Source organism: Catharus ustulatus, unplaced genomic scaffold (genome assembly GCF_009819885.2).
Source record: "Catharus ustulatus isolate bCatUst1 unplaced genomic scaffold, bCatUst1.pri.v2 scaffold_89_arrow_ctg1, whole genome shotgun sequence".
NCBI classification, from domain to species: Eukaryota; Metazoa; Chordata; class Aves; order Passeriformes; family Turdidae; genus Catharus; species Catharus ustulatus.
In genome coordinates, this window is record NW_024879553.1 from 62,544 (window position 1) to 80,413 (window position 17,870).

General features: G+C 58.3%; 1 protein-coding gene across 1 annotated transcript in view; it reads right to left on the reverse strand.

Annotated features, from left to right (window-relative positions):
- Positions 1–17,870, reverse strand: part of LOC117011555 (ryanodine receptor 1-like) — a gene marked incomplete at its 3' end in the record, with an annotated part of 126,799 nt that overhangs the window by 62,382 nt on the left and 46,547 nt on the right. Inside the window, 12 exon segments of the mRNA XM_033086980.1 lie at positions 532–758; positions 1,892–1,978; positions 2,726–2,891; positions 5,259–5,419; positions 7,538–7,640; positions 7,642–7,665; positions 8,582–8,964; positions 10,879–11,087; positions 12,569–12,743; positions 13,565–13,776; positions 15,876–16,023; positions 17,367–17,526. Of these exon segments, the coding sequence (XP_032942871.1) occupies positions 532–758; positions 1,892–1,978; positions 2,726–2,891; positions 5,259–5,419; positions 7,538–7,640; positions 7,642–7,665; positions 8,582–8,964; positions 10,879–11,087; positions 12,569–12,743; positions 13,565–13,776; positions 15,876–16,023; positions 17,367–17,526 (2,055 nt within the window).

The following is a 17,870-nucleotide window of genomic DNA, read 5'->3' on the forward strand; positions in this document are numbered from 1 at the left end:
CCTGGTGTCCCAGGTGTGCTCAGGTGTATCTCAGGTGTGTCCCAGGTGTGTCCCAGGTGTGTCCCAGGTGCGCTCACCTGTCCTCCTCGGGGATGTGCAGCGCCATCATCTGCAGGGGCTGGCTGCACTCCACGGCCCAGCCCTGGCGCTCGCCCAGCCGCGCGCTCTCCGTGCCCAGGTGTGCCCAGGTGTGCCCAGGTGTGTCCCAGGTGTATCCCAGCTGTCCCCAGGTGCGCTCAGGTGTGTCCTGTCTGTGCCCTGGCTGTCTCTGGCTGTCCCTGTCTGTGCTCTGGCTGTCCCTGGGTGTGCCCTGGCTGTCTCTGTCTGTCCCCAGGTGTCCCCAGGTGTGCTCAGGTGTGTCCCAGGTGCGCTCACCTGTCCTCCTCGGGGATGTGCAGCGCCATCATCTGCAGGGGCTGGCTGCACTCCACGGCCCAGCCCTGGCGCTCTCTGTGCCCAGGTGTGCCCAGGTGTGCCCAGGTGTCCCCAGGTGTCCCCAGCTGTCCCCAGGTGTGCCCCAGGTGTGCTCACCTGTCCTCCTCGGGGATGTGCAGCGCCATCATCTGCAGGGGCTGGCTGCACTCCACGGCCCAGCCCTGGCGCTCGCCCAGCCGCGCGCTCTCCGTGCCCAGGTACTCCGTGGGCATCCTGCTCCAGGTGACCGGGCTCAGGTGCTGGATCACCAACCTGGGCGGGCACTGCGGGGCCGGGTTCTGCCGCTCGCTGCTGAACATGGCGGCCGAGATGGGCATGATGTTCTGGGGGGAATTTAAATTATAAAGAAAATTATAAATGAAATTATAATATAATATATAACAGAATTATGTTCTGGGGAAAAAAAATTATAAACAAAGTTATAAATAAAATTATAAATAAAATTATAAATAAAATTATAAATAAAATTATAATATGATATATATAATGGAATGATGTTCTGGGGGGGAAATAAAATTATTAATAAAATTATAATATATAGAACAGAATGATGTTCTGGGGGGAAATAAAATTATAAAAAAAGTTTAAATGAAATTATAATATAATATATAGAACAGAATGATGTTCTGGGGGGAAATAAAATTATAAATAAAATCATAAATAAAATCATAATATAATGTATATAACAGAATGATGTTCTGGGGGGAAATAAAATTATAAATAAAATAATAAATAAAATTATAATGTAATGTATATGACAGAATGATGTTCTGGGGGGGAAAATTAAATTATAAATATATAATATAAATTAATATATATAACAGAATGATGTTCTGGGGATGCAAAATAAAATTATAAATAAAATTATAAATATATAATCTAATATATATAACAGAATGATGTTCTGGGGATGCAAAATAAAATTATAAATAAAATTATAATATAATAAAATGATGTTCTGGGGGGGAAAATAAAATTATAAATAAAACTATAATATAATATATACAACGGAATGATGTTCTGAGGGGGGAAGTTAAATTAAAAATATAATATAATATAATATAATATATATAACAGAATCATGTTCTGGGGGGGAAATAAAATTATATATAAAATTATAAATAAAATTATAATCTAATATATATAACAGAATGATGCTCTGGGGGTGAAAAATAAAATTATAAATATAATATAATATATAAAATACAACTTATATAACAGAATGGTGTTCTGGGGCTGCAAAATAAAATTATAAATATAATATAATACATAAAATACAACTTATATAACAGAACGATGTTCTGGGGCAGGTGAGGGAATGTAAAATAAAATAAAATAAAATAAAGTAAAATAAAATAAAGTAAAATAAAACAAAATAAAATAAAATAAAATAAAGTAAAACAAAATAAAATAAAATACAATAAAACACCAAATCTGCCATGGGATTTGCCCTGACCTTGAGCTTGCCCAGCTCGAACTGCAGCACGTTCTGCGTCGTGGGCTGAACGAAAACCGCCGGGAACAGCTTGGTGTTGGGCTCCACCTGGGGGGGATTGGGCTGTGAGACCCCAGGGTGGGCTGGGGACCCCAGAATCCTGGGGGGGATCACCTGGGGGGGTCACACCTCACCTGGGGGGGATTGGGCTGTGAGACCCCAGGGTGGGCTGGGGACCCCAAAATCCCAGGTGGGCTCACCTGGGGGGGCTCAAACCTCACCTGGGGGGAAATTCTGCTGTGAGACCCCAGGGTAGGCTGGGGACCCCCAAAATCCCGGGGGGGGGGTCCTCACTTCACCTGGGGGAGGTCCCTGCTCACCTGGGGGCTCCTACCTCACCTGGGGGGGTTTAAACCTCACCTGGGGGGTCACACCTCACCTGGGGGGGATTGTGCTGTGAGACCCCAGGGTGGGCTGGGGGGGCTCAGCCGGGGAGGGGGAGTCCCTGCTCACCTGGAGGGTCTCACCTCACCTGGGGGGAAATCCTGCTCATGTGAGGGGTCACTGCTTACCTGAGGGGTCTCACCTGGGGGAGCTCAAACCTCACCTGGGGGGCTCCCACCTCACCTGGAGGGGTCCCTGCTCACCTGAGGGTCTCACCTGGGGGGGTCCATGCTCACCTGTAGCCCCCCACCTCACCTGTAAGGTCTCACCTGAGGGGTCCCTGCTCACCTGGAGGGTCTCACCTCACCTGTAGCCCCCCCCTCACCTGTAAGGTCTCACCTGTAGCCCCCAGCTCACCTGTACCCCCACCTCACCTGGGGGGGTCTCACCTCACCTGCAGCCCCAGCTCACCTGGAAGAAGGTGTTGATCTCCTTGCCGTTGGCGGTGAAGGTCATCAGCCCCGTGGCCAGGTCCACCAGGCAGCCGATGACCAGGTCGGTGTGGGACACGCGCGCCTGCTGGGCGGGGGCCGCGAACTCCCCGCCCCACACCATGTAGCAGTTGCTGCGCTTGATGCTGGGGGGGAAAACGGGGTGAGACCCCTCCCCAAAAATCCCCAGACCCCCATGGACCCTCCCAAAAAATCCCCAAAAAAATCCCCAAAAAATCCCATTTCAGATCCCATTGGGATCCCATTTTGGGGTCCCATTTTCAGATCCCATTTCAGATCCCCTTTCGGGTTCCCATTTCAGATCCCATTTCAGATCCCATTTAGGGCCCCATTCCAGATCCCATTTCAGACCCATTTAGGACCCCATTCCAGACCCATTCCAGGTCCCATTTAGGGCCCCATTTCAGATCCCATTTAGGATCCCATTCCAGATCCCATTCAGGGCCCCATTTAGGATGATCTCATTTAGGGCCCCATTCCGGATCCCATTTCAGACCCATTCCAGATCCCATTTAGGGCCCCATTCCAGATCCCATTTCATATCCCATTCCAGATCCCATTCCAGATCCCATTCCAGATCCCATTTAGGATGATCCCATTCCAGACCCCATTCCAGATCCCATTCCAGATCCCATTTAGGGTCCCATTCCAGATCCCATTCAGGGTCCCATTCCAGATCCCATTTCTGACCCATTCCAGATCCCATTTAGGGCCTCATTCCAGATCCCATTCCAGATCCCATTCCAGACCCATTCCAGATCCCATTTAGGACCCCATTTCAGATCCCATTTAGGATCCCATTTAGGACCCCATTTCAGATCCCATTCCAGATCCCATTCCAGATCCCATTCCAGATCCCATGTGGGATCCCATTCCAGATCCCATTTTGTATTCCCATTCTAGATCCCATTTAGGGCCCCATTCCAGATCCCATTTAGGACCCCATTCCAGATCCCATTCCAGATCCCATTTCAGACCCATTCCAGATCCCATTCAGGGCCCCATTTCAGACCCATTCCAGATCCCATTCCAGATCCCATTTAGGATCCCATTCCAGATCCCATTTAGGATCCCATTTCAGACCCATTCCAGATCCCATTTAGGGCCCCATTCCAGATCCCATTTAGGGCCCCATTCCAGATCCCATTTCAGACCCATTTCAGATCCCATTCCAGATCCCATTCAGGGCCCCATTCCAGATCCCATTTCAGACCCATTCCAGATCCCATTTCAGACCCATTCCAGATCCCATTCAGGGTCCCATTTAGGATCCCATTTCAGACCCATTCCAGATCCCACTTGGGATCCCATTCCAGATCCCATTTAGGGTCCCTTTCAGATCCCATTCCAGATCCCATTTAGGACTCCATTTCAGATCCCATTTAGGATCCCATTTAGGGCCCCATTCCAGATCCCATTTCAGACCCATTCGGGGTCCCATTCAGGACCCCATTTAGGATGATCCCATTTAGGATCCCATTTAGGATCCCATTCCAGACACATTCCAGGTCCCATTTAGGGCCCCATTCCAGATCCCATTTAGGATCCCATTCCAGATCCCATTTAGGGCCCCATTCCAGATCCCATTTAGGATCCCATTCCAGATCTCATTTAGGGTCCCTTTCAGATCCCATTTAGGGCCCCATTCCAGATCCCATTTCAGACCCATTCCAGATCCCATTTAAGACCCCATTCCAGATCCCATTTCAGACCGTTTCCAGATCCCATTCAGGGCCCCATTCCAGATCCCATTTAAGGCCCCATTCCAGATCCCATTTAGGATCTCATTTCAGACCCATTCCAGATCCCATTTTCAGATCCCATTCCAGATCCCATTCAGGGCCCCATTCCAGATACCATTTCAGATCCCATTCCAGATCCCATTTCAGACCCATTCCAGATTCCATTCAGGGTCCCATTTAGGATCCCATTTCAGACCCATTCCAGATCCCACTTGGGATCCCATTCCAGATCCCATTTAGGGCCCCATTCCAGATCCCATTTAGGATCCCATTCCAGACCCATCCCAGATCCCATTTAGGATCCCATTCCAGACCCATCCCGGATCCCATTTAGGATGATCCCATTCCAGATCCCATTTAGGATCCCATTCCAGATCCCATTTAGGATCCCATTCCAGACCCATCCCAGATCCCATTTAGGATGATCCCATTCCAGATCCCATTTAGGGCCCCATTCCAGATCCCATTTAGGATCCCATTCCAGATCCCATTTAGGGTCCCTTTCAGATCCCATTCAGGGCCCCATTCCAGATCCCATTTCAGACCCATTCCAGATCCCATTTAGGATCCCATTTCAGACCCCATTTAGGATCCCATTCCAGATCCCATTTAGGGTCCCATTTCAGACCCATTCCAGATCCCATTCCAGATCCCATTTCTGACCCATTCCAGATCCCATTCCAGATCCCATTTCTGACCCATTCCAGATCCCATTTAGGATGATCCCATTCCAGACCCCATTCCGGGCACCTGTCGTGCACGTTGCCGCGGTCGTCGCCCATGGTGACGGTGACGCTGCGCACGCGGCTCAGCTCGAACTCGGGGTCGTGCTGGTGGAAATGGGGGGTGACCCAACCCACCCAGGCACTGCCCGGCTCCTGGCCCGCGAACAGGCGCACCGAGAAATAGTACTGGGGACAGAAACGGGATTTGGGATTGGGATTGGGATTGGGATTGGGATTGGGATTTGGGATTTGGGATTTGGGATTGGGATTGGGATTGGGATTTGGGATATGGGACAGGCACTGCCCGGCTCCTGGCCCGCAAACAGGCGCACTGAGAAATAATACTGGGGAGAGAAATGGGATTTGGAGTTGGGATTGGGATTGGGATTGGGATTTGGGGTATGGGATATGGGACAGGCACTGCCCGGCTCCTGGCCCGCGAACAGGCGCACCGAGAAATAGTACTGGGGAGAGAAACGGGGACAGAAACGGGATTTGGGATTGGGATTGGGATTTGGGATTTGGGATTTGGGATTGGGATTTGGGGTATGGGATATGGGACAGGCATTGCCCGGCTCCTGGCCCGCGAACAGGCGCACCGAGAAGTAGTACTGGGGAGAGAAATGGGATTTGGAGTTGGGATTTGGGATTTGGGATTGGGATTGGGATTGGGATTTTTGGGATTTGGGATTGGGATTGGGATTTGGGATTTGAGATATGGGACAGGCACTGCCCGGCTCCTGGCCCGCGAACAGGCGCACCGAGAAATAGTACTGGGGAGAGAAACGGGATTTGGGGTTGGGATTGGGATTGGGATTGGGATTTGGGATTGGGGTTGGGATTTGGGGTATGGGACAGGGACAGGCACTGCCCGGCTCCTGACCCGCGAACAGGTGCACCGAGAAGTACTGGGGACAGAAATGGGATTTGGGGTTGGGATTGGGATTTGGGGTTGGGATTTGGATTGGGATTTGGGATTGGGATTTGGGGTTGGGATTGGGATTTAGGATTTGAGATTTGGGGTATTGAATATGGGACAGGCACTGCCCAGCTCCTGGCCCGCGAACAGGTGCACCGAGAAGTAATACTGGGGAGAGAAACGGGATTTGGGGTTGGGATTGGGATTGGGATTTGGGATTTGGGATTTGGGATTTGGGATTGGGATTGGGATTTGGGATTTGGGATTTGGGATTTGGGATATGGGACGGGCACTGCCCGGCTCCTGGCCCGTGAACAGGCGCACCGAGAAATAGTACTGGGGAGAGAAATGGGGACAGAAACGGGATTTGGGATTTGGGATATGGGGTTTAAGGACGGGTATTTTTTGGGGTGTTCTTTGGGGTGTTTTTTGGTGTTTTTGGGGTCCAAACTGTGGTGGTGTTCATGATGACCTCGAGGTTTGGGGGATTTTGGATTTTTTGGGTTTTTTGAGTTTTTTGGATTGTTTTTTGGGGTCCATACCGTGGTGGTGCTCATGATGCTCTAGGGGTTTGGGGGATTTTGGATTTTTTGCTTTTTTTGGGATGTTTTTTGGGTTTATTTTTTGGTGTTTTTGGGGTCCATACCGTGGTGGGGCTCATGCTGCCCTCGGGATTTGGGGGATTTTGGATTTTTGGGTTTTTTTGAGGTTTTTGGGTGTTTTTTGGGGTCCATACCATGGTCGTGTTCATGATGCCCTCGGGGTTTGGGAGATTTTGGATTTTGGGGGTTTTTTGAGGTTTTTGGGTGTTTTTTGGGGTCCATATCGTGGTGGTGTTCATGATGACCTCGGGGTTTGGGATTTTACGGATTTTTGAGGTTTTGGGGTGGTTTTGGGTTTATTTTTTGGGTGTTTTTGGGGTCCATACCGTGGTGGTGTTCATGATGCGCTCAGGGTTTGGGGGATTTGGGATTTTTGCTTTTTTTGGGGTGTTTTTTGGGTTTATTTTTTGGTGTTTTTGGGGTCCATACCGTGGTGGGGCTCATGCTGCCCTCGGGATTTGGGGGATTTTGGATTTTTGGGGGTTTTGAGGTTTTTGGGTGTTTTTTGGGGTCCATACCGTGGTGGTGCTCATGACGACCTCGGGGTTTGGGGGATTTTGGATTTTTGGGGTTTTGGGGTTTATTTTTGGGTGTTTTTTGGGGTCTATACTGTGGTGGTGTTCATGATGACCTCGGGGTTTGGGATTTTTTAGGTTTTTGGGTGGTTTTTGGGGTCCATATTGTGGTGGTGTTCATGATGACCTCGGGGTTTGGGGGATTTTGGATTTTTGAGGTTTTGGGGTGGTTTCTGGGTTTATTTTTTGGGGTTTTTGGGGTCCATACCGTGGTGGTGTTCATGATGACCTCGGGGTCGTCCCTCTCGTCGGGCACCACGTCCTCCTCCAGCCTGGGCACGGGGGGGGGGCGCGGGGGGCGGCGCAAACGGGGCCTTCCTGCCCTTGAACAGGAACCTGGGGGGGCACCAGGGGGGTCACCCCTATTTGGGGACACTCAGGGACCCCCAGGGTGGGTGTCACCCCCTTTTGGGGACACTCAGGGATTGGGGACCCCCTTTTGGTGCCCCCCAGAAATCAGGGACCCCCCAGTGATGCCCCTCACCCCCTTTTGGTGCCCCCCAGTGATTGGGGACTCCATTTTTGGGGACCCTCAGGGGTTGGGGACCCCCTTTTAGTGCCCCCCAGAGATCAGGGACCCCCCCCACCAATGCCCCTCACCCTCTTTTGGCACCCTCCAGTGATTGGGGACCCCCTTTTGGTGCCTCCCAGAGATCACAGACCCCCCCCCCACCGATGCCCCTCACCCCCTTTTGGTGCCCCCCAGAGATCAGAGACCCCCCAGTGATGCCCCTCACCCCCTCTGGGTGTCCCCCAGTGTTCGGAGACCCCCTTTTTGGGGACCCTCAGGGATTAGGGACCCCCTTTTGGTGCCCCCCAGAAATTGAGGACCCCCCCAATGATTGGGGACCCTCTTTTGGTGCCCCCCAGAAATTGAGGACCCCCCCAATGATTGGGGACCCCCTTTTGGTGTCCCCCAGAGATCGAGGACCCCCTTTTTGGGTACCCTCAGGGATTGGGGACCCCCTTTTGGTGCCCTCCAGAAATTGAGGACCCCCCCAATGATTGGGGACCCTCTTTTGGTGCCCCCCAGAGATCGAGGACCCCCCCAGTGATGCCACTCACCCCCTTTTGGTGCTCCCCAGTGTTTGGGACCCCCTTTTTGGGGACCCTCAGGAATTGGGGACCCCTTTTTGGTGCCCCCCAGAGATCGAGGACCCCCTTTTGATACCCCCCAGGAATTGGGGACCTCCTTTTTAGTGCCCCCCAGACATCAAGGACCCCCTCCCCACCCCATTCCCCCCCCACCCACCCCCTCCTGGTCTTGCTCTTCTCGGTGGTCGCGTCCTTCTCGTTCTCCCCCCGGGGCTGCTCCCGAGCGGGACCCCCGCCCTGGGGTGCCCCCCCCGCCCCCTTCTCGGGGGTCCCCTCGTCCCCCTCGGCGCTGCGGGGTCCGGCCGAGCGCCGCAGCCGCTCGAACTCCGACAGGGGCTCGGGGGGCTCCTCGGGGGGCTCGGGGGGAGGCGCCTGCGGCAGGGGGGTGGCGCCGGGGGTGCAGCGGAAGGTGGGGTGGAACTGCACCGGGAGGCTCAGGCGCAGGAACTGCAGCTCGGGGGGCGCTGCAGGGGTGCCCGAGCTGCGGTGGGACAGGCGGAGACACGGGGGGGCGTCCACGGTGCCGTCCAGGCGGGTAACCTGAGGGGACAAAGGGACATCTGAGAGGGGACAAAGGGACATCTGAAAAGGGGAGACACGGGGGGGCGTCCACGGTGCCGTCCAGGTGGGTGACCTGTGGGGACAAAGGGACATTGGGGGTGGCATTTGAGAGGGGACATGAGGGGCGTCCATGGTGCCGTCCAGGCAGGTCACCTGGGGGGATAAAGGGACATCTGAGAGGGGACAAATGACATCTGAAAAGGAGGGACATGTAGGGACAGGTGGGGACATGTAGGGCATCCACGGTGCCATCCAGGCGGGTCACCTGTGGGGACAAAGGGACATCTGAGAGAGGAGGACACTTAGGGACATGTGGGGTGTCCACGGTGCCGTCCAGGCGGGTCACCTGGGGGACAAAGGGACATCTGAGAGGGGACAAAGGGACATCTGAAAAGGGGGGACATGTAGGGACATGTGAGGTGTCCACGGTGCCATCCAGGCGGGTCACCTGAGGGGACAAAGGGACATCTGAGAGGGGACAACAGGGGTGGGACAGGCGGAGACACAGGGGGGCGTCCACGGTGCCGTCCAGGCGGGTCACCTGGGGGACAAATGACATCTGAGAGGGGACAAAGGGACATCTGAAAAGGGGGGACATGTAGGGACAGGTGGGATGTCCATGGTGCCGTCCAGGGGGGGTCACCTGTGGGGACAAAGGGACAATTGGGGTGACACATGTGGGGTGTCCACAGTGCCATCCAGGCGGGTCACCTGTGGGGACAGAGTGACATTGGGGGTGACAATTGGGGTGACACATATGGGGCATCCACGGTGCCGTCCAGGCGGGTCACCTGGGGGACAAGGTGACATTGGGGGTGGCATTTGAGAGGGGACATGTGGGGCGTCCACGGTGCCGTCCAGGCGGGTCACCTGTGGGGACAAAAGACATCTGAGAGGGGGGGACACGTAGGGACATGGGGGGTGTCCACGGTGCCGTCCAGACGGGTCACCTGTGGGGACAGAGTGACATCTGAGAGGGGGGGACACTTAGGGACATGTGGGGTGTCCACGGTGCTGTCCAGATGGGTGACCTGTGGGGACAAAGTGACAATTGGGGTGACACATGGGGGGTGACACAGGCACGGGGGGGACAGAGTGACATCTGAGAGGGGACAGAGTGACATCTGAAAAGGGGAGACACGGGGGGGCGTCCACGGTGCCGTCCAGGCGGGTGACCTGTGGGGACAAAGGGACATTGGGGGTGGCATTTGGGGTGACATTTGGGGGTGGCACACGCACAGGGGGGGCGTCCACGGTGCCATCCAGGTGAGTGACCTGAGGGGACAAAAGACATCTGAGACGGGGGGACACTTAGGGACATGTGAGGTGTCCACGGTGCCGTCCAGGCAGGTGACCTGGGGGGACAGAGTGACATTGGGGGTGACAATTGAGGTGACATTTGGGGTGACACATGTAGGGCATCCACGGTGCCATCCAGGCGGGTGACCTGGGGGACAAATGACATCTGAGAGGGGACAGCGGGGTGACACATGGGGAGTGGTACACGGGGAGGGGACGTGGGGACCTCAAATCCCCCCCAGTCCCACCCCCAAGGACCCCTCACCTCGAGCTGGGGGTGGTCAGGGGGCACTGGCACGAACTGGGGCAGGCTGTGGCTGAACCACAGAGCGATGGGGGACCCCAAACCCCCCCAAATCCCCCCCAAGGACCCCTGGGGACCCCTCCCCAGTGCTCACCTCGAGCTGGGGATGGTCAGGGGGCACTGGCACGAACTGGGGTAGGCTGTGGCTGAACCAGAGGGCGATGGGGGGCCCCAAAACCCCCCCAAATCCCCCCCAAATTCCCCCAAGGACCCCTCACCTCCAGTTGGGGGTGGTCAGGGACCCCTGGGGACCCCAAATCCCCCCCAGTCCCACCCCCCAGACCCCTCACCTCGAGCTGGGGGTGGTCGGGGGGCACTGGCACGAACTGGGGCAGGCTGTGGCTGAACCAGAGGGCGATTGGCCGTTTCATGTTGATGGCGAAGGGCTCGTAGCCCTCCTGGAGGCCGCAGATGCCGAAGTAGCGCAGGGTGCCAACGTCCTGGCCCAGGTTCAGGTGGCCCTCCTGGCCCAGACCCAGGCTGCACACGGGGACAAAGCCTGGGGGGGACAGGAGGGGTCAGGATCAGCCAGCCCTGAGCCCCCAGACCCATTTCAGAGCCCCCAGACACACCCCACAGCCCCCAGCCCCACATCCTGGCCCAGGTTCAGGTGGCCCTCCTGGCCCAGACCCAGGCTGCACACGGGGACAAAGCCTGGGAGGGGACGGGGGATGTCAGGATCAGCCAGCTCAGAGCCCCCAGACCCATTTCAGAGCCCCCAGCCCCACCCCTGAGCCCCCAACCCCACGTCCTGGCCCAGGTTCAGGTGGCCCTCCTGGCCCAGACCCAGGCTGCACACGGGGACAAAGCCTGGGGGGGACGGGGGGGGTCAGGATCAGCCAGCCCAGAGCCCCCAGACCCATTTCAGAGCCCCCAGACCCATCCCAGAGCCCCCAGCCCCATCCCTGAGCCCCCAGCCCCACGTCCTGGCCCAGGTTCAGGTGGCCCTCCTGGCCCAGACCCAGACTGCACACGGGGACAAAGCCTGGGGGGGACAGGAGGGGTCAGGATCAGCCAGCCCTGAGCCCCCAGACCCATTTCAGAGCCCGTCAGTCCCTCTAGACCCACCCTGAGACCCCCCAGACTCATCCCAAAGCCCCCAGACCCCTCCAGACCCACCACAGAGCTCCCAGACCCACCCCCAGAGCCCCCAGACCCACCCCTGGACCCCCCCAACCCCACCCCAGACCCTGCCTGGACCCCCCCAGTCCCACCCCAGAGCTCCCAGAGCCACTCCAGACCCCTCCAAATTCCCCCAACCCCACCCCAGACCCACTCCAGACCCCCCCAGGCCCACCCCAGAGCCCCAGACCCACCCCAGACCCCCCCTGGACCCCCCCAGACCCTCCCCAGACCCACCCCAGACCCCCCTCCGGACGGCCCAACCCCACCCCAGAGCCCCCAGACCCACTCCAGACCCCTCCAAATTCCCCCAACCCCACCCCTGGTGCCCCCAAGACCCACCCTGGTGTTCCTAGACCCACCCCTGGACCCCCCCAGGCCCACCCCAGAGCCCCCAGACCCACCCCTGGTGCCCCCAGACACCCCCTGGACACCCCCAAACCCTCCCCAGACCCACCCCAGACCCCCACCGGACCCCCCCAGACCCACCCCAGAGCCCCCAACCCCACCCCAGAGTCCCCCTGGACCCCCCCAGACCCACCCCAGACCCACCCAGGCCCATCCCAGAGCCCCCAGACCCACTTCTGGTGCCCCCAGACCCCCCCTGGACCCCCCCAGACCCACCCCAGACCCCTGCTAGACCCCTCCAGACCCACCCCAGAGCCCCCAGACCCACTCCAGAGCCCCCAGACCCACTCTAGACCCTGTCTGGACTCCCCCAACCCCACCCCAGAGCCCCCAGACCCCACCCCCTGGTGTCCCCTCTGTCCCCTCACCTTCCCCCACGTCGAAGTCCCTGAAGGCCACCTCGGAACCCCGTCCCTTTTGTGTCCCCAAATGTCCCCTCTGTCCCCTCACCTTCCCCCACTTCGAAGTCCCTGAAGGCCACCTCGGAGCCACCGTCCCCGATCAGCACCTCCCCGTTCAGGGTGAAGCTCATGTGGCACTCGCCCAGGTCGATGAGGCAGCCAACGACGTCCCCAGCCTGCCAGGAGCGGCCGAAGGACTCGCCCCCGACGTGCCAGCGCTGGGCCTGGGGACATTGGGGACATTGGGGACATCAGGGGACATTGGGGACATTGGGGACACCAGGGGTCACAGGGACCAACGACGTCCCCAGCCTGCCACGAGCGGCCGAAGGACTCGCCCCCGACGTGCCAGCGCTGGGCCTGGGGACATTGGGGACACCAGGGGACATTGGGGACACCAGGGGACATTGGGGACATTGGGGACATTGGGGACACCAGGGACATTGGGGACACCAGGAGGTCACAGGGACATCAGGGGGTCACAGGGACCAACGACGTCCCCAGCCTGCCACGAGTGGCCAAAGGACTCGTCCCCGACATGCCAGCGCTGGGCCTGGGGACATTGGGGACATCAGGGGACATTGGGGACACCAGGGTGACACAGGGACACCAGGGGGTCACAGGGACACCAGCGTGACACAGGGGACACTGGGGTGCCACTCGCCCCCCCACGTGCCAGCGCTGGGCCTGGGGACATTGAGGATATCAGGGGGATGGGAGGGGGTCACACATGTCCCCAAATGTCCCTTTTGTGTCCCCAAATGTCCTCTCCCTGTCCTCAGATGTCCCATCCCTGTCCCCAAATGTCCCTTTTGTGCTCCCAGATGTCCCCAAATGTCCCCTTTGTGCCCCCAAATGTCCCCTTTTTGTCCCCAGATGTCCCCAAACGTACCCTTTGTGTCCCCAAATGTCCCTTTTGTGTCCCAAAATGTCCCTTTTACGCCCCCAAATGTCCCTTTAGTGTCCCCAAATGTCCCTTTAGTGTCCCCAAATGTCCCTTTAGTATCCCCAAATGTCCCCAGATGTCACCAATGTCCCCACTCACCCTGTGGCCGTTGAAGACGAAGGCCAGCTCGTCGGCCCCGAGCTCCACGTGCGGCCGCAGCCCCGGGCGGGCCCAGCCCACCCTCATCTCCCCCGGGGTCACGGCCGTGAACTCGAAATACCAACGGCCCGAGCGCACGGCGGAGCCGCGATCGGCGCGGAACAACCGGGGCCGGGGGGCGCGGGGACCCCCGGGAGGGGCTCCCTGGGAGGCTGGGGGAGAGACAGAGGGTCAGCACCCCGAAAACAGCACCCTGAGAGACCCAAAACTGCACCCTGAGAGTCCCAGAGAGCCCCAAAATCAGGATATTGAACTCAAAGCACCAACGGCCCGAGCGCACCGCGGAGCCGCGATCGGCGCGGAACAACCGGGGCCGGGGGGCGCGGGGACCTCCTGACACAGCTCCCTGGGAGGCTGGGGGAGAGACAGGGGGGTGAGAACCCCAAAAACACACACAGCACCCCCAAAACGGCACCCAGAGAGCCCCAAAATCAGAATATTGAACTCAAAGCACCAACGGCCCGAGCACACGGCGGAGCCGTGATCGGCGCCGAACAACCGGGGCCGGGGGGCGCGGGAACCCCCTGACACTGCACCCTATGAGGCTGAGAGAGAGACAGGGGGGTGAGAACCCCAAAATGGGACATGGAACCCCAAAAACAGCACCCAGAGAGCCCCAAAATCAGGATATCGAACTCAAAGCACCAACGGCCCGAGCGCACGGCAGAACCGCGATCGGCGCGGAACAACCAGGGCCGGGGGGCGCGGGGACCCCCGGGAGGGGCTCCTTGGGAGGCTGGGGGAGAGACAGGGGGGTGAGAACCCCAAAAACACACACAGCACCCCAAAATCAGGATATTGAACTCAAAGCACCAACGGCCCGAGCGCACCGCGGAGCCGCGATCTGCGCGGAACAACCGGGGCCGGGGGGCGCGGGGACCCCCGGGAGGGGCTCCTTGGGAGGCTGGGGAGAGACAGAGGGGTGAGAACCCTGAAATGGGACATGGAACCCCAAAAACGGCACCCAGAGAGCCCCAAAATCAGGATATTGAACTCAAAGCACCAACGGCCCGAGCGCACCGCAGAGCCGCGATCGGCGCGGAACAACCGGGGCCGGGGGGCGCGGGGACCCCCGGGAGGGGCTCCTTGGGAGGCTGGGGGGAGAGACAGGGGGGTCAGCACCCCAAAAACAGAGACAGCACCCCGAAAACTGCACCCAGAGAGCCCCAAAATCAGGATATTGAACTCAAAGCACCAACGGCCCGAGCGCACGGCGGAGCCGCGATCTGCGCGGAACAACCGGGGCCGGGGGGCGCGGGGACCCCCTGACACAGATCCTTGGGAGGCTGGGGAGAGACAGGGGGGTGAGAACCCCAAAAACAGACACAGCACCCCAAAAACAGACACAGCACCCCGGAAATGGCACCCGGAGACCTCCAGAACCGCACCCAGAGACCCCCAAAAATGAGACAGAGACCCCCAAAAAATGGGACACAGAGAGAACCAAAAACGGTACCCAGAGACCCCCAAGAGCCCCTCCAGACCCTTCCAGGATGTCCCCAGAGTGTCCCAGGATGTCCCCAAATGTCCCCAGGGTGCCACTCACGCATGTCCTGGTCCGGGGGTTCGACGTTGTAGCCGTAGCCCAGCAGGGTCTGCACCCCCCAGACCCTCCCAGGATGTCCCCAGATGTCCCCAGAGTGTCCCCAAGGTGTCCCTGTCCCCACTCACGCGTGTCCTGGTCCGGGGGCTCGATGTTGTAGCCGCAGCCCAGCAGGGTCTGCATCCCCCAGACCCTCCCAGGATGTCCCCAAATGTCTCCAGACCCTCCCAGAATGTCCCCAGACCCTCCCAGGATGTCCCCAGATGTCCCCAGGTGCCACTCACGTGTGTCCTGGTCCGGGGGCTCGATGTTGTAGCCGCAGCCCAGCAGGGTCTGCATCCCCCAGACCCTCCCAGGATGTCCCCAAATGTCCCCAGATGTCCCCAGACCCTCCCAGGATGTCCCCAAATGTCCCCAAATGTCCCCAGGTGCCACTCACGCGTGTCCTGGTCCGGGGGCTCGATGTTGTAGCCGCAGCCCAGCAGGGTCTGCACCCCCCAGACCCTCCCAGGATGTCCCCAAATGTCCCCAAATGTCCCCAAGGTGTCCCTGTCCCCACTCACACGTGTCCTGGTCCGGGGGCTCGATGTTGTAGCCGCAGCCCAGCAGGGTCTGCATCCCCCAGACCCTCCCAGGATGTCCCCAAATGTCCCCAGATGTCCCCAGACCCTCCCAGGATGTCCCCAGATGTCCCCAGGTGCCACTCACGCGTGTCCTGGTCCGGGGGCTCGATGTTGTAGCCGTAGCCCAGCAGGGTCCTCACGGCCTGGCACAAACTCTCGCGGTTCGTGGCCTTGGTCCCCTCGTCCAGGAGGTTGTAGGGGACGAGCCGGGGGTTGCGCTTGTTCTTGATGTCCTGGGGACACCCCGAGGGGACATGGAGACACCTCAAAGGGATGTGGGGACACGGGGACACCCCAAAGGGATGTGCGGAGACCCCAAAGGGATGTGGGGATACCTCAAAGGGACGTGGGGACACCTCAAAGGGGATGTGGGGACACAGGGACATCCCAAAAGGGACACAGGGACATGGGGAGACCCCAAAGGGATGTGGGGACGCCTCAAAGGGACATGGGGACACCTGAAAGGGGATGTGAGGACACAGGGACACCCCAAAAGGGACATGGGGACACCCCACAGACATGGGGACACCCCCAAAAAACCTTGTGGTCGTTTTTGGGGTGTCCATGGCAGGATTTTGGGGGGATTTAGGGTGGGTGAGGTTTGGAGGTTCTGGGGGCCCCCTGTTGGATTTTGGGCTCTCTTGGTCGATTTTGGGGTCCCCTGGTGGGTTCTGGGAGTCCCCTGTTGGATTTTGGGGTCCCTTGGTGGATTTTGGGGTCCCTTGGTGAGGTTTGGGGTCCCCTGTTGGATTTTGGGGTCCCTCAGTGGATTTTGGGGTCCCCACCTGGGTGGTACTGTAGGTCCAGATGTTGAGGCCATTTTTGGGGAGTCCATGGCAGGGTTTGGGGGATTTAGGGATGAGTGGGGGTCCCGTGCTGGGTCTGGGGGTTTTGGGGGTCCCTTGGTGGATTTTCGGGTCCCTTGGTGGGTCCTGGGGGTCCCCTATTGGATTTTGGGATCCCTCAGTGGATTTTGGGGTCCCCACCTGGGTGGTGCTGTAGGTCCAGAGGTTGTGGCCGTTTTTGGGGTGTCCATGGCAGGATTTTGGGGGGATTTAGGGTGGGTGAGGTTTGGGGGTTCTGGGGGTCCCCTGTTGGATTTTGAGGTCTCTTGGTCGATTTTGGGGTCCCCTGGTGGGTTCTGGGAGTCCCCTGTTGGATTTTGGGGTCCCTTGGTGGATTTTAGGGTCCCTTGTAGGGTCCTGGGGGTCCCCTGGTGGATGTTGGGGTCCCTCAGGGGGTCCCCACCTGGGTGGTGCTGTATGCCCAGACCTTGTGCCAGTTTTTGGGGCAGGGTTTGGGGAGTTTAGGGATGAGTGGGGGTCCCATGCTGGGTCTGGGGGTGCTGGGGGTCCCTTGGTGAGTTTTGGGGTCCCTCAGTGGATTTTGGGGTCCCCTGTTGGATTTTGGGGTCCCCTATTGGATTTTGGGGTCCCCACCTGTGTGGTGCTGTAGGTCCAGCCCTGCTGGGCCCTGTCCCTGGCCCAGACGTTGTGACTGTTTTTGGGGTGTCCATGGCAGGATTTTGGGGGGATTTAGGGTGGGTGAGTTTTGGGGTCCCTCAGGGGGTCCCCACCTGTGTGGTGCTGTAGGTCCAGCCCTGCTGGACCCTGTCCCTGGCCCAGACGTTGTGGCCGTTCTCGGCCAGGCGATCGACCAGGGTCAGCTGGGCCGGCGTGAGCCGCACGTGGGACAGGTCCAGGGGCGCCGGCTTGTACCCGTTGGACATGGTGTACCTGGGGTGGGGAGGGGGGACACCTGTGGGACACTCCTGGGACACACCTGAGACCCCCTGAGATCCCCTGAGATCCCCCTGGGCACCCCAAAACTCGGACATCCCAAACTGGGACATCCCAACCCAAACTGGGACATCCCAAACTGGGACATCCCAAACTGGGACATCCCAAACTGGGATATCCCAACCCGACCCTCACCCGTTGGACATGGTGTACCTGGGGTGGGGAGGGGGACACACCTGGGACACACCTGGGACACACCTGGGCACCCCAAAACTGGGACATCCCAAACTGGGACATCGCAAACTGGGACATCCCAAACTGGGACATCCCAACCCTACCCT